General features: G+C 44.0%; 1 protein-coding gene across 2 annotated transcripts in view; it reads right to left on the minus strand.

The window, feature by feature from the left end:
* The window catches only part of MCF2L2 (MCF.2 cell line derived transforming sequence-like 2), a 261,237-nt gene that overhangs the window by 122,522 nt on the left and 123,006 nt on the right, over positions 1-15,709 (minus strand). For both annotated transcript variants that reach the window (XM_058662140.1, XM_058662139.1), the window contains exons 11-12: positions 5,378-5,569; positions 3,053-3,244 (exon numbers count right to left, since the gene is read on the minus strand). In XM_058662140.1, the coding sequence (XP_058518123.1) occupies positions 3,053-3,244; positions 5,378-5,569 (384 nt within the window). The remainder of the gene's footprint in view (positions 1-3,052; positions 3,245-5,377; positions 5,570-15,709) is intronic.

The following is a 15,709-nucleotide window of genomic DNA, read 5'->3' on the forward strand; positions in this document are numbered from 1 at the left end:
GAGAGGACTATTAAGACATAGCAATAGCCTCCAGTGGATAATACAGCTAATTTTATATACAGTGTTTCTCAAAGATTTATTTATGTATATTGGAAAGGCAGATTTATAGAGGGGAGAGATAGAAAAATCTTCCAACCACTGGTTCACTCCCCAAATGGCTGCAATGGCCAGAGCTGAGCCAATCCGAAGCCAGGAGCCAGGACCTTCTTCTGGGTCTCCCGTGAAGGTGCAGGGTTCCAAAGTTTTGGATCATCCTCCTCTGTTTTCCCAGGTCACAAGCAGGGACTGGATGGGAAGTGAAGCAGCTGCGCATCCATACAGGATCCCAGTGTGTGCAAGGCAAAGATTTAGCCACTGAAACATTGCATGGTGCCCGCATCTGCTCAGCTTGGACAAAGGTATTGGAGTGGGCAAATCACAAGAAAGGAGTGTATGTGGGACAGGATTCCAGGATCTCTTTTGACAACCCTGCTCACTTGAGATAACTGAGTCCCACAAGGCCTAGTCCACTCTTGTGGGACACCATCCATCCATTAATGGGGGTGATGTTCACTAACAGAAGGTTCTGTGTCAAGCTGCCCTTGCTGGCTGCTGCCCTCTCTGCCATATTGTCGATATGCAGTTCCACAAAAATGGCTGTGACACCAGGCACAAGTGAAGGCAAACAGACACAGAGATAGATGAGTCAAAGGCCCTGCCATTTGGGAGTTACCAGTGCAATAAGCATAACAAATACTAAACAGCTAGAAGACAGTGTGACTTGTGCCATGTATGAGCAAAGTATGCGCCCTTGGATGGACAGGAGGGTGATTCTGCAGATTATCAATCAAATGCTGTTTGCCTTGTTGCTGCATCATCTCTGCCCTGCTCCTAAGAAAAGCTGACCTCTATGGATTCCACTGGATGACCTCATGACTTTTTACTGGCTTTGGCCAATGGGATGCATTGCCAAAGAATCAGAGACAGAGAAAGGTAGAGGTAGGTATTTCTCTACCAGGAACTGTATTTCTCTATCTAAGGCCACAATAACTTGGGGCAACCAGGAATCATCACAGCTATAGCTCTTCCCAGGCTTCTTTTGCCTCTCCAGGCAACAGTTTCCTATTTCTTACTAGTGTGAGGGTGCTTCACCATCCCTTCTTGTGCTCCCTGAATCCTGTACATATCTTTGTGAACAGTGCCTATGTCAAACTCCTTTCAATCCTGCGAGTGTTCAGAATCCCCAAAATCAGTGATCTAGTTTCTTTGAAGGGTCTGTGCATGACACAAAAAAGGTGCAGACGCACCTGAAGCACAGGTACATTGCAAGGCAGTGTGGATCTCAGAGCAAGGTATATTACCTGTGCCCTTGCTGACTTCAAAGCAGAGTACTCTTCTTAAAGTCCAAATACAGGGCCCAACGTGATGCCTCAGGGACTAAATCCTCACCTTGCATGTGCCAGGATGCCATATGGGCACCAATTCATGTCCTATCTGCTCCATTTTCCATCCAGCTACCTGCTTATGGCCTGGAGAAGCAGCAGAGGATGACCCAAAAGAAGCTCTTGACTTCAGAATAGCTCAGCTGTGGCCATGCAGGCCATTTGGAAAGTAAATCAGCAGGCAAAAGATCTTTGTCTCTCCTTCTCTTTGTAAATATGCCTTTTCAATAAAAAAAAGTCAATCTTTCAAAAATGCAAATATAAGATCATTCTCCCATTTTGATCAATCAATAACTTCCCATTGCTCTTGGGATAAAGATAAAATCCTTAGTGGGATCCAATAAGCTTCCACCTCATCACTCAAAAAGCACCCTTCCCTTGTTCTCACTTGGCCACACTGACCCTTTGCTTCAGCTCATGGTTCCAGCATTCCTTCATCTTTGATCTTTGCACACGTTATTTCTTCCATCTGGAAAACTTTCCCCCACACCTGCTCTGTCTACTCATTCCACAAACCTTGCCTTAAAGGATTCTTCCCTGGAGTTTCTTCTCACTCCAGTGCTGGCCGGATTCCTCTGTCACATGTCCAGTAGAATTCTGAGTCCCTCCTTCAGGGCAGCCTGTCACATTTCGGTGTGATTATTTGGTTAATGTCAGCCTGTCCCACTAGCTGTAAGCTCCATGAGGGACAGAAACTTAGCTACTTCTGCTCATCCTAATGCCTTGGCACTCAACACAGTATATGATGCACCAGGCATGATCACATGTATTTGTAGAGAAATGAATGTCTGAAGGGGGTATTTGATTCCGAATAGGGAGGGTTACTTCACCAGGGTGTTCAGACCAGGACTCTATAAGGCTGTCTCACACTAGCATTGCATATCAGTTTGAGTTCCAGCTGATCTGCTTCTAATTCAGCTTCCTGCTAGTGTGCCTGGGAAGGCTGCATAAAATCACCCAAGTACTTATGTCCCTGACAACCACTGGGGAGACCTGGATGCAGTTTCTGGCTCCTAGTTCTGGCCCAGTCCAGATTCAGATGTTATGACCATTTTTGGAATGAGTCAGTGGATGGAAGATCCCTCTTTTTCTCCTCCCATTTTTTCCTCCCTCCTGTCACTCTACTTTTCAAATGAATAATTACACCAAAAAAAAAAAAAAAAAAAAAAAAAAGCTTAGCTTAGGGGCCAGCCCACGGCATAGTAGGCTAAGCCTCTGACCAAAGCACTGCCATCCCATATGGGACCAGTTCCTGTCCCAGCTGTTCCACTTCCAATCCAGCTCTCTGCTTATGGCCTGAGAAAGCAGTAGAAACTAGCCCAAATTTCTTGAGCTCTAACACCCACGTGGAGAGACTCAGAAGAAGCTCTTGGCTCCTAGCTTCAGATTGGTTCAGCGCCAGCCATTGCAGCCATTTGAGGAGTGAACCAGTGGATGGAAGATCTCTCTTTCTCTCTGTGTCTCTCCTTCCATCTGTAACTCTGCCTTTCAAATAAAAATAAAATAAATCTTAAAAAAAAAAAAAAACAGCCTAGCTCCCTCAGCACAGGCTGCTCAGTGCATGCTATAGGCGAAAGCCTCCTCCCCATCTCCTTTCCAAGCACAGGATCAAAATAAATCAGAAACATTACCTTTACATCAGGGGTGAGTATCAGCTCAAATTGGTTGTAAAATTCCTTAGGGCTGAGCAACCAGCACTCCTTGGCTGTACTCAGGAATGTCTCAATGTCGTTCAACGCAATGTCAACCCCATCTCGAGACTGGCACTTGTCCACAGCTTGGGAAGCCAAGAGAAAGATGCCTGCTTCACACCACTGGCTGACCTTTAGAAAAGAAACACAGTACCCAGTGCAGTTAGCTGACCACAACTCAGAGCCACTACAATCCTTAGGAGGCTTGAACTCACATTGGAACTACAAGGATTCTGAAATCACAGGAAATTGTTAGGGGACAGTACAGAGTACAATGGTTTAACCACTGTAAGTAAAACCCTAAGGCAGACAGCCCAAATGGATTTTACATCTGTCCACTTCTCAGGGAAGTCACCCTGTTATTAAAATAAATCACTTATGCTTTCTTATCTTTCCCACTGGCAGGAGCTGCTGCCTCTCTGGGACAGGAGAGCCCAGTATTTCTAATGTGTCTAAACAAGAAGAAAGGCAATCAATGGCTTTTTGAGTTTACCTTCTAGGCCACCTGGCTTGTACTTTAATTAGGTGGGAGAGCACAAGGCAATAAATGAGGCATTAGACCTAGCCCCTACATGCTTCTACATGCTTTCCTGGTAGAGGGAATGTTCCTTTTTAACAAAAACACCAGTTCCATCTTTGGGTTCTTCAGTGACTCAAATTTCTATTTATTGGTATTAGTTTTTCCTTAAAAGCACCTAAGAACACAAAACATGATTCTTGTAACTCAGAACAACACTGGTTAAGTTTTATGGCTGCTAGGAGAAAATCAGATAGTTGATGAAGTCTAACGATTAAAAAAATTTATTTTCTTTGGTTTTTTGAAATACACTGAGATGCTTGAAGAGAAAGCCAGTAGGTCTGAGGCTGTCTGAATATTTGTGTACAAAGAAGTTTCCAGTGCAAGTACATCTGCATTTCCATTCACTGTGTGACTGCAGAAATGATACAAAATAGCACACAGAAGAAAAACAATGGAGAGAACATTTTAATGTGTTAATCTGTAAGTGGATAGTTTAAGATTGACAGAAAACACTGAACTAGTTCTGCAGAGCCTCAATAGTTAACTGCTTTCTCTTTGTGTGTGTGTGAGAGAGAGAGAGAGAGAGAGAAAGAGAGACAGACAGACAGACAGAAGCTATTATCTCTGGGGCAGAAATGGAGTTAGGAAAACAGCAACTGATCCTGCAGTGAGCTGAGCACACACTAGCCCCTTCTGAACCCCTTGATTCTGGAACAACTGCACTTCACTGACACTAAAATCCCTTTGGCAATGGAATAATGTAAACAGCCCAAGTGGGTGCCCCCAGCCATAGGAGAGAAACAGCTGTGGGAATGCAGTATGCTGACTCATGACCATCAGTCACATGCTGCCTGGGAACAGCTGACAGGGAAGGCTCCAGAAGGCAGTGCTCGGACTGACTCACATAGGACCCCTGCAAAGGGCACCAGGGTCTACAAATCCCTATCCCTGTGAAGCTGTGTGCACATAACCTTGCTGTCCAGCCTAAGAAGCCTGGGGTTGCAGTCTGGCAGTCCTGATTTCAAATTTGGCTTCCCCTGTATAATAGCATGTGTGGCCTTGAGAAATCACTCATCCTGAGATTTCTCAGCATTGTCCCTGTATCACTTACTGCACCTGGACCAGAAGGACTTCAGCACTTGTCTAAAATAGGGGGCACACCTACTGAATCCAAGTCCTAAGGATGGTACACCAAGCAGTCTGTGATTCCAACTCATTCACTGGGTGATTCTCTGATGTTAAATTTTGAGAGCCATTGGCTTAATAACAGCTAGTGCTTCTGTGCAACAAAGCCATAATACTTTTCTCATACGCTGTCTAAAGAACTGAATAGAAGACATGCTTGTGTACTAATAAGAATAGAATCAGATGCTCAGTAAACAGCCTTTGTGTGAGCAAAACGCTTTGCAAATAGTGATTGGTTCTAAAGACGCACAAGAATAAGTCAAGACACCTTTACAGAGCTGGGCTCAAATGCATTCTTTTAAGTCAGATTCCACACAGAGGAAAATGGGCTTCTGCTCATTTCATGGCATGTGGTGGAATGGCTAGACACTCTTTACCTACAGAGCTATCAGAGCCCTGTCTAGGCCTGGGACAGCTTTGTAATGTGTCTTGAGGGCTTTTCTTTTTCTACATAAGGTGCATGATGCTCTGAGGCATAATGCAAAGCAGGGAGAACAGGTAGGGTTCAAACCATCTGACAGAAAGTCTTGCATTTATGTTCAGGACTTTTTCTTGCTCACCTTGTCTAGCTGTCTATGCAACTCCAAAGACTTTACTAAAATGTCATATTTTTTCTTGTTTTCGTTGATGAAGTCATCACACAGGTGCCTGAGCTCCACACACCTGGGCCTGATGATGTCCATTGCATAATGGTGGTTTTGGACGAGCTGGTCCCCAACTAATGCAAGCAGCTGGGCCTTTTCCATGGGTTCCTGCAATGTGAACATCCACAGCCAAGTATTAGAAATCATGGCATACGACACTGACAACTGCCTGGCATAAGGCATACTAAAGAAGCTGACCCTGGCTGCAGGCTGGGGAAACCAGAGAAAACTCTGCAGTGGGTTCAAGTTCCCAAGCAGGCTAACCCAGTCCACAGTCATCCAAAATTCAAAGAGTATCCCATCTTTCTTGAAATATTTTTTTTAGTTCAGGGCTAGACAGTGAAGATATTGTGTTAGCAAGCCAGGAATTTTCAGTTTAATGGAGAAATCAGATACTAAGTATACAACTCATGAAATTAATATAGCTATGATAAGCTCAAGGGCAAAACAACACAGGGTGTTGCAATGCACATCACGAGAGATCCCCAACCCCCTATTAATAAGTATGAGAAGGAGAAGGAGGGAGACATGATTCTTGGAAGAGCAGAGCATGAGTTGAAGTTGAGAAACTGGTAAGGATCTGGTTTGGGCCACTCTGTGGTGACCATGACACTTCAGTCATGCTTCTCAAGCACTGGGCAAGAGAAATAAAGGGCATTCAAGTGAGAAAGGAAGGAATCCAATTGTTACTGTTTGCAGACGACAGGATCTTACATAGAAAGAAAACCCCAAGAGACTACACCAAGGGCTGTCAAGGACTGATAAACTCAGCAAAGTCAATGAACAAAAATCAGTAGCATTATAACACACCAAAAGTGAACAATCTGGAAAAGCACTCCACTTGCCAACAACTATGAAAAAAATGCCTTGGAATAAACCTAGCCAAAAGGGTGAAAGATCTCTACAAGGAAAAATAAGAATCAGATTTATGTAACACTGATTCATAAAAAAAAAAATAAAATAAAAAGACACAAGTGTTGGTGAGAATGCAAAGAAAAGGGAACTCTTCTACACTTTTGGTGTGAGTATAAATTGGTTCAGCTATTATGGAACACAGCAATATGAGGTTCCTCAAAAAGTAAAACTAGAACTACTGTATGATCCAGCAATCCCACATCTGAATATGTATCACAAGGGAATGAAATCCATCTGTGAACAGACATCTGTCCTTCTATGTTTGCTGCAGCACTATTCACACAAACCAGAAAATGGAAACAACTTAAGCAGTCATCAACTGATTAATAAAAAGAAAACGTAGTATCTTTACACACAGAATATTATTCAGCCATATAAAGAATACATCCTTGGCATTTGTCACAATCTGAATGGAATTGGAGGTCATGTTAAGTGAAATAAGACAAGCACAGAGACAAACATATTATTTTACTCAAAGGAGGAGTTACAAAAAGCCATTGATCTCATGGAAGTTACAAAAGCATAATGGTGGAAGGGAGGAGGAAGTGGAAGGATTGATCGAGAACTACAGATGATAACTAGCTATAAATAAAAAGTCTGCAGCCTGTTTGATGGTAGGAAAAAGATAAGTTTAGTTTATTGTACATTTCCCTATTCAAAAAAGTAGGAGATTGGATTTTTGAATGTTTTCACTGTGAAGAAATGTTAAATGCTTGAAAGGATAAATATATTTACCCTGATGGCATTATATACATACAATGAAATATCACACAATATCCCATGAATGTGCACAACTTGTATGTCTACTACATTCTTTTTTTTTATTGGAAAGGCAGATTTACAGAGAAGAGAGATAGAAAGACCTTCCAACCACTGGTTCACTCCCCAACTGGCCACAATGGTGGGAGCTGAGTTGATCTGAGGCCAGGAGCCTCTTCCAGTTTCCCACGTGGGTGCAGGGGCTCAAGGTTTTGGGACATCCTCTACCGCTTTCCCGGGCCATAAGGAGAGAGCAGGATGGGAAGTGGAGCAGCTAGGACATAAACCAGCACCCATATGGGATCCTGGCACTTGTATGGTGAGGATTTAGCCACTGAGCCATTTGGACTGGGCCCTGTCTAATACATTTTTAAGAAGTTTATTTTAGGGACTGCAGCTGTGGTACAGCATGTAAAATTGTAGTCTGCGGTGCCAGCATTCCATAGTAGAGCTCTGGTTCAAGTTCCAGGTGCTCCATTTCCCATCCAGCTCCCTGCTGATGTGCTTGAGAAAACAACAGGAGGTATTCCAAATGCTTGGGCCCTTTGTCACCCAGGCAGGCTACAAGGCAGAGTTTCATTTGGGTTTCTGGCTTTGGCCCCAGGCTATTGCAGCCATCTGGAGACTGAGCCAGTGGATAAAAGATTTTCTTTCTCTATACAATTCTACCTTTTAAACAAATAAAAACACCTTTAAAGAAATTTATTTAAAGCAACATGCTTCTTTAAACCCCTTCTCAAGGCCCACAAAGTCCCTGTGTGCTCTGCCCGTGAGGTCAGTAGGCGTTTCCCACCTCTGTCTGCATCAGCTGTCTCCTAATCTTATGTGCCATGCTTTCCTGTTCCTCAGCACATATATACTCCTTCATCCACTAGGTATTAATCTGTTATGGTCCTGGGTGTTGTGCGTTCTACCGTAAACAAAACAGACAAAAATCTCAGCCCTTGTGAAGCACAGCAAGAATGGTAGAGGATCCAGTGTCTTAGGTGGTGATAGATGAGACAAATTGTTAAAGGAGGGAATGGGGGGGGCACCATTTTCAACAGGAGGTTGCTATTCTAAATTGGGTGAGCAGGTGAGGGCTTCCTGTGAGGCTGCCACCTGAGTTATACCCTGTGGGCCTGAGATGGCTGTCCCTGGGAAAGGTCACTGGCATGGTTGTTCCTAGCTTTCCAACAAATTCTGACCATTCTCCTCTAACAGCAGGTTGCCATGCCCAGACTGCTGTGCAAACACCTGCTCTCCTTCTGGGAGGCTGAGATTTGGCTGGGATTTGGCTATGCACCAGGCAAAGGCTGCCAACCTGACTACTTCCCAGCCCATTTTCAACTCTGGGCAATGAATCTCTGCTGTGCTTCCTTGGCAGACAGCCTTCCCATGTGCAACCACAACCCATTGAGGGTGGAAAGAAGCGTGACCTGTGTGGCCCCACCAGGAAGGGACTCTTGAAGTGCATGCCTGGCTGCCTCTAGACTTCACCCCACATCCTTGGCCCTTGGCTGATATTTTCTCATTGTAACAGGTCACAGCTCTGAGCATGACTCTAAGCCTGATCTTTGGAGTCCTCCCAGCAAACTCTCAAATCTGCAAATAATCTCGGGAATCGTTGCCACATGAGCTAACACACCCAAAGGGAAGAATAAGCCAGGCAGTACCTGACCACAAGGTCGTGGCGAGTTTGGCAGGTTTAGGTAGTAGGAAAAAGGCGGGTGTGGCTGGAGCAGAGGGAGCAAGCAGGAACGGAGCAGAGGCTGTAGTCACACAGCAAAAAGGGCAACGGAAGCTGGGTGCTGGGCTGCTGGGCTGCCAGGGAAACACTTGGGCTTCTCCTCCTTGGTCTACAGGAAGGCCATGGAGGGTTCTGAAGACAGGGTCACCCTCATATTTTTGAAAGGCTTGTTCCAAACATGATATCATCAACAGCAGTACAAGAAGTAAAGCAGGGAGACTGTCAAGAAACGAATCCTAATCCAAGTGAGAGATGTGACTAAACAGGAATGAGGACCAAACAAGCCCCTCCATGGACCCCTGTCCTAAACTTTTAGGATCACTTCCTCCCTAGACCTCCCCTGACTAAAATAGTGAAAGTCACTTCACCCACTAATCCACCAACTCAGGGTCCACACTTCTGGTTTTAATTTACTTATTTGAAATAGTAAGACACAGACAGATCTCCTATCTGCTCTTAAACTCACAAATGTTCACATCAGCCAGCACTGAGCCAGGCTGAAATCAGGAGTCTGGAACTCAATCACAGGTCTTCTATGTGGGTGGCAAGAACCCAGGCACTCAATTTGCCACCTGCTGCCTCACAGGGTGTACATTTCAGATTCAGAAGCAGAGGAGCCAGGACTTAAACCTGGCATTGTGATACATTTTGCAAGCATTCCAAACAGTGTTGTTCCTCAGTTTCCAATGTCTATCCATGTTTTATTTATTTATTTATTTATTTTACAGCCCATATCTCTATCTCAGGGGTGGGGAACGTTCAGTTCACAGGCCCTGCCAAGGCAAACACAGGCAGGACTCAAAATACAGTAAGTCTACAGGAGGCTGTTTTAAGGTGATAATTTTGAATGGCTCATGAATAATGCTATAAATACTCAAATGGCCCCTGGCAGAAACAAAGGTTCCCCACCCCTGCTATATCTGGAGGCTACCTTCTTTATGTGTGACTCTTCAATCTTCCACTGACTCACATCAAAAAATATATAAAATATAAGCTGCAGGAGCACATTTAGTAGGCAGCCAATAAGCGTGACCAGCAAAATAAATGGATGAGCCCAAGAGCAGTGACCTGCTTGACTGGAGTTGTGTGCAGTAACACTGATTTTGAACCAACACCTGAGACTCCAAAACTGTAAAGGGTCCCTGAGAGCAGAGATCCCCCAGCACCCTGCCCCCACATGGGCATGTTTGCCCTAGTGCAGTATTTCTCAGTAACAGAGTCAGGACTGCTCTGAGTAAAAACAACATGCCCCTTCCTTAGTTTGCACTGGGTTACGGTTTCCACCATTTCACCCCTTCTTGTCATTCACAAGGCTCTGTGGAAGCCACATCCTGCTTAACACCTCTGCTGTTCTCATCCTGTCTCCACCAGCTCCAAACCCTGACTGCTCAAGCCTTAGTGCCTCCTCCTAGGGACAGTTATTCTCCTCACATGCCTTCAGGCTCTCCTCAGAATCATGCTCTGAACAGATGGCAGGGCAGCAATCCCAAAATGAGGTATTAGTGCACCTGCAGCACTCCAGAGCTCCAAGTGTTTTCCCATCCCACCCTGCACTTCAAACTCCAAAGCAATGCATACACAGGGCTTTTCATTACCCAGTTCATTCCTCAGCATACCTCTCACTTACTCTCCCTCCTCCACTTGAATTCCATTCTCTGCTGCAACCATCCTCATGATCCATGGGTCACTCCCCAAATATTAAAGCCTCTACACCACCATGCTTTCTCCACCTGCTTCCCACACTTCTCTATTTCCAATTCTTATCTTATCCCACAGTACCAATACTTCTCTGTGGCAAATTCTATCTAAATTCAGAGTTTGCATTCTCTGGGAAGCTTTCTCAGACTCCACCACTTTATTTGGATGGTCCCCTTTCTGTCTCCCTCACAGCACTGCTCCTCAGGGTCACAACATTATTATTACTTATGTGCAGCCTCCATCATGCCATGGACAAAAACCAGCTCTGATGCAACTTAAAGCAGGACAGGGCACATTGTAGGTACTTAAGAGCAAATTAACAGCATTTCCAAAGCAAAAAGGATTCATAATTTGGGAATAAAGTGACAGAAACCAAGCAGTGCCCAGTTGTACCTGGTACACTTCTTCTCAATAGCAAAATCCCAGATGTATGCTGGCCATGTACCTGAAGGAAAATTAGCACACCAGTTCCTTGGGCAGTAATTTTTTATTGCTCTGTTCCTGCTATAACATCAGAACTTAAGCCTAGTGCTTGGCATGGCAGAAGACAGATAAATATTTGCAGAATGGATGAAAAGTAAAGGAGAGATTTTTACTAGATGGCTCAGCTCCTGCAGACCGAACCCAGGAAGTGCATAGAATTTACTCCATTATCTCTGTAATATCAATAACAAGAGTTCATATTGAAAAAAAAAGAGTTCATATTGACTGAAAGCTTACTTCAATGTCAGTCACAGTTCTGAATGCTTTACATAAATTATTTTCTGCACTCCTTACAACAAAGTATTTGCAATGGGTACCATTTTATACAAGAGAAGGAGAGGCACAATGACCCAAGTAGGAAAGGGTCACACTTCACATTCAGGCAGTTTGGCTCTAGAATCTGCTTCTACCAATGCATGAAGAGACAAAGAATGGCTGTACTTCACGCCTCAACTTTGAGACTTCCTGTGATTGCTCAAACTTGCCTAACTTCAGTCAAATATAGAAACATGAAAACTTGACAAGGAAGTCTCTAAGTGACTTTATACAAGTTTCATTGTCTAATTTGGTAAGAACTATACAGAGTTTTCTAGATCCAAGGAATTTCATCACAGTATATATCCAAAGTGTCCTGTGGAGGGTCATATGGCACATGACATCTCTTTTAAACATCTGAGACATTAGAACACAGCCATGAGTAATTGGTCCAGATGAGACCGGGGGCAACATCCATAATGGTAACTTAGGGGACACCCTGATTCCACCGCAGGAAACTTCCAAGTAATGACCTCCACCAATGTTCCAGGCAAGACCTAACCCTGCATCTAACTCTGAATTGTCACAGGGAGACAGGAAGTATTGTCTACTTTATAGGCTAAGAGGGTATGTTCAGAAAGGCTTTAAAAACTTGACCAGGGTCATGCATCTAGTAGTTGTTAGAGCCAACATGTGAATCCAACTCTGACTCCAAAATGTGTGTTCTTTTTACCTTCCAGCCCACTTGACCTACTGACACAGCTGCGGATAATGACTACATAGCCATAAATAACAAAGTATCTCTAGTACCTATCAAAAAAAGACTGTACAGTAAAACATTTAATATCACTTTATTTTTCTAACACTCCTGTTCAAGATAAACAATCAACAAAGCCTCCAAAGTAAACAAAGAAACAATGAGGAAGAAGTGGCTGAAATATGGTGCTTAAAACACCAGCCTTTCTGGTTTCCTTCAGACGCTGAGAATTTCAGAAAGCTCCACAGACAGGTTGCAACATGTAGCCGAGAAATATTCATATAGTTCATCTTTCTTGTAGACTCTACTGCTTGGCAAGTTAATGAGGAAATGGGTCTCTCTTAAAAAATGGTGAGAAAGAGGGTGATAGTATCATACTGTGGAATCCAGAACAACCCTGCAGATAGGAACAGAAGGTATGTTTGGGGAGCTGAGCCAAATGAAAAATGAAAGGCAGGAAGTCAGTGGATGTTGAGACTGCATGATGGACAGCTGTGAGTTTATTGTTATAGACTATCTGCTTTTTGCTTGTGTTTGAAAATTTCAGACAGATGCACACAAAGCCACAACCTTCCAGCCAAGTGACATTCCTTAGGATGTGAATCGCCTGGGTTGTTTTGCTTCCTTGGACCTAGTAACCTTGGAAAGACAGGTCAGCCTTGGGGGAGAGATCATAGGTGAAGTAAAGTTGGTTTCCTCTATCCTATCCGAGCCTGTTCCCTGTGTACCCATTACCAAAGATCTCAGAAGGCCTCACAGTCAAAAACCCAACAGCAAATTCTGCTCTGATAGAAGACAGTAGTTGAAATAATTGTTCTTGGAATCAAAAAGGATTAGTCACAAGATTCCTAGAACCTCAAACTAGTATCAGATAAGAGAACAGGCTGTATAAGTAAGCAACAGAAGTTTGGTTAATAAGTCACCTCAAAGGTTACATTTAAAGATGATCTCATGGCAGAGAATAAGGAAACTGGCAATGATTGCAAACCAGTGAGAGTGAATTAGGAGGAAAGCAGAGTGATGAGAAAGAACAAAGCCCAGACATGATGTTTCGTGGATTTTAGCCAGAAACAGAAAGACCTCCACTAGACACTTCATAGAACAAATGGAAAGATAGCCATGCGTAACTATCTGAAGAACAATGCCTCCTAGCAATGTGACAGAGGACATGTTGGAAAATCTTCCAGTGATGACAAAGCAGCCTCTCTGGGTTTACCAAAGGCAGAGGCATCAGCGCATTACATCTCTTGAAAGCAAATTTTAAAACAACAAACAAATAAATGCAGGATAAATCAGGCACATAACATGTAAAAGTCAGTCTTGCTAGGCTCCACAGGTCATCAATGGGTTCACTTCGTAGTTCAGGAATTCTATCCATGAAAAATGAGTCACAAGTTCACAAGGAGCTCCTATGTACCATGACCCTAGTTTCACCCTTAGTTCAGGTCAGTAACTTTCTTTTTTAAAAAGTTATGTTTATTTTTATTGGAAAGGCAGAGTTACAGAGAGAAAGAGAAACAGAAAGATCTTCCATCCACTGGTTCACTCTCCAAATGGTCGTAATGGCTAAAGCTTAGCCAATCTGAAGCCAGAAGCTTCTTCCATGTCTCCCACAAGGATACAGGGTCTCAAGGACTTGAGCCATCCTCTCTTGCTTTCCCAGGCCGTAAGCAGGGAGCTGGATTGGAAGTGGAGCAGATGGGATGTGAACCGGTGCCCTCATAGAATCCCAACACTTGTGGAGGTGAGGGGGTAGGAAGGTTAGCCAGTTGAGCCTTCATAGTGGGCCCTGATCAGTAATTTTAAAGCATGTATCAAGAATCTCAAGTCCAAGAATGGATAGAAGACAGAATTTAAGGTAGCCATACAAACTCATCAAACAAAACCCCAAAGTACACTCCAAGAGCCTCCAGTTCCACTGAGAATAAAATCCAAATCCTCACCAAAGATCTTAGGGCCCAAAGTGGTCACCTGATCCCTGGTCACCTGTTCCACATTATTGCCTCCTGTCTTGCTGAGCTTCAGCAACATTCCTTGAATTCATCAACCTAACCCCCATCTCAAGACCTTTGAGCTTGCTGCTTCTTTGGCTTTGGTGCAACCCCCCAACTCTGCCTGGCTACAAAGATCCCAGATGAAAGGTCACCTGCCCAGGGAAGTCTTTCCTTACCACTTCTAGCTAAAGCAACACACCCAGTTACTTTCTAACCTCTCTCTTGGTTTTCTTATTATAACAGGGACAAAGAGCAAGAGACAGAGGGAGAGACTGAGCAAGAGAACACAATTCCTTCTGCTGGCTCCTTTCTCCAGTGCCTGGAAAAGTGAAGATTGGGCCAGACCAGAGCTTGGAGCCAGCAATTGCATCCAAAACCCAAACCCTTAAGCCATGACCACTGCTTTCCAGGGTCTGCAGTAGCAGAAGGCTGGAGTTAGCAACTGGAGTTAAGTATTGAATCCAGTTACTTCAAAGTTGGATATGGGTACATTAACCACCAGGCCAAACACTCACTCAATAATCTTGGTTTTTCTTTCTATCACTTTTCAACATTCCATATTATTTTTCACTAGCTTGTTTTTCAATTAACTTGCTACCTAATAATGTAGGCTCCACGAGAGCAGGGTCTTGGCTGTCAGGATTACCACTATACTCACAGAACCTAGAACCAGGAACATTTGTTGATAAATGAATGCCCAATTGGAGGGCCTTTTTCTACTGATTTCTCATGCTACAAGAGAGCTGGATGGGAAGCGGGGCCAACGGGATTAGAACCAGCACCCATATGGGATCCCAGTGCAGGCAAGGCAAGGACTTTAGCAGCTAGCCCACGACGCTGGGCCCTCAAATGATCACGTTTAACAGAAACATTACTCACCGGGATCATGATGTACACTGGGGGTTCTTGTGTGTCCAGCTCAGAATCTACAATGGACAGCTCTTAATGGTCAGTGTGGCCTTTAGAAAGGTAAAGCTCTATGGGGCTGGCACTGTGGTGTAGCAGGTGGCTGCTGCTTTATGTTCTAGCTGCTCGATTTCCCATCCAGCTCTCTGTTAACGGCCTGGGAAAGCAACAGAAGATGGCCCAAGGACTTGAGAGTGCCCATATGGGAAACCCAGAAGAAGCTTCTGGCCCCTGGCTTCAGGCTTGCCCAACCCCAGCAGTTGCAAGCCACTGCAGGAGTGAACCTCTCTCCCTCCTTCTCTCTCTGTATAACTCTGCCTTTTAAGTAAGATAAATAAAAAATAAATACATAAAAACAAAGGTATGTCTTTAACTGTATGGTATGGTCAATCACCGTGGGATCTTATTAAAACACATTTCTGGTTCTGAAGTACTGTCAGAGCTTCCACAGTCTCTTTAGATTTTTCTTTTAGATTTCTTTTTTTTTATTTGAAAGGCAGACTGTAGGTGACAGAGATACACAGAGAGACAGACAGTGATCTTCCATCTGCTGATTCACTCCCCAAATGCTCACAATAGCTGAGGCCAAGAGCATACAACTCAACCTGTATTTCCCAGATGGATGGTGGGGACTTCAGTACTCAGAGCCAACACCTGCTGATTCCTAGGATGCGCATCAGCATGAAGACAGGAACTGAGGTAGAGCTAAGACTATACTCAGCTACTCCAATACAGGATGCAGGTACCCCAAG

The sequence above is a fragment of the Ochotona princeps genome, chromosome 3 (assembly GCF_030435755.1).
Source record: "Ochotona princeps isolate mOchPri1 chromosome 3, mOchPri1.hap1, whole genome shotgun sequence".
NCBI lineage: Eukaryota > Metazoa > Chordata > Mammalia > Lagomorpha > Ochotonidae > Ochotona > Ochotona princeps.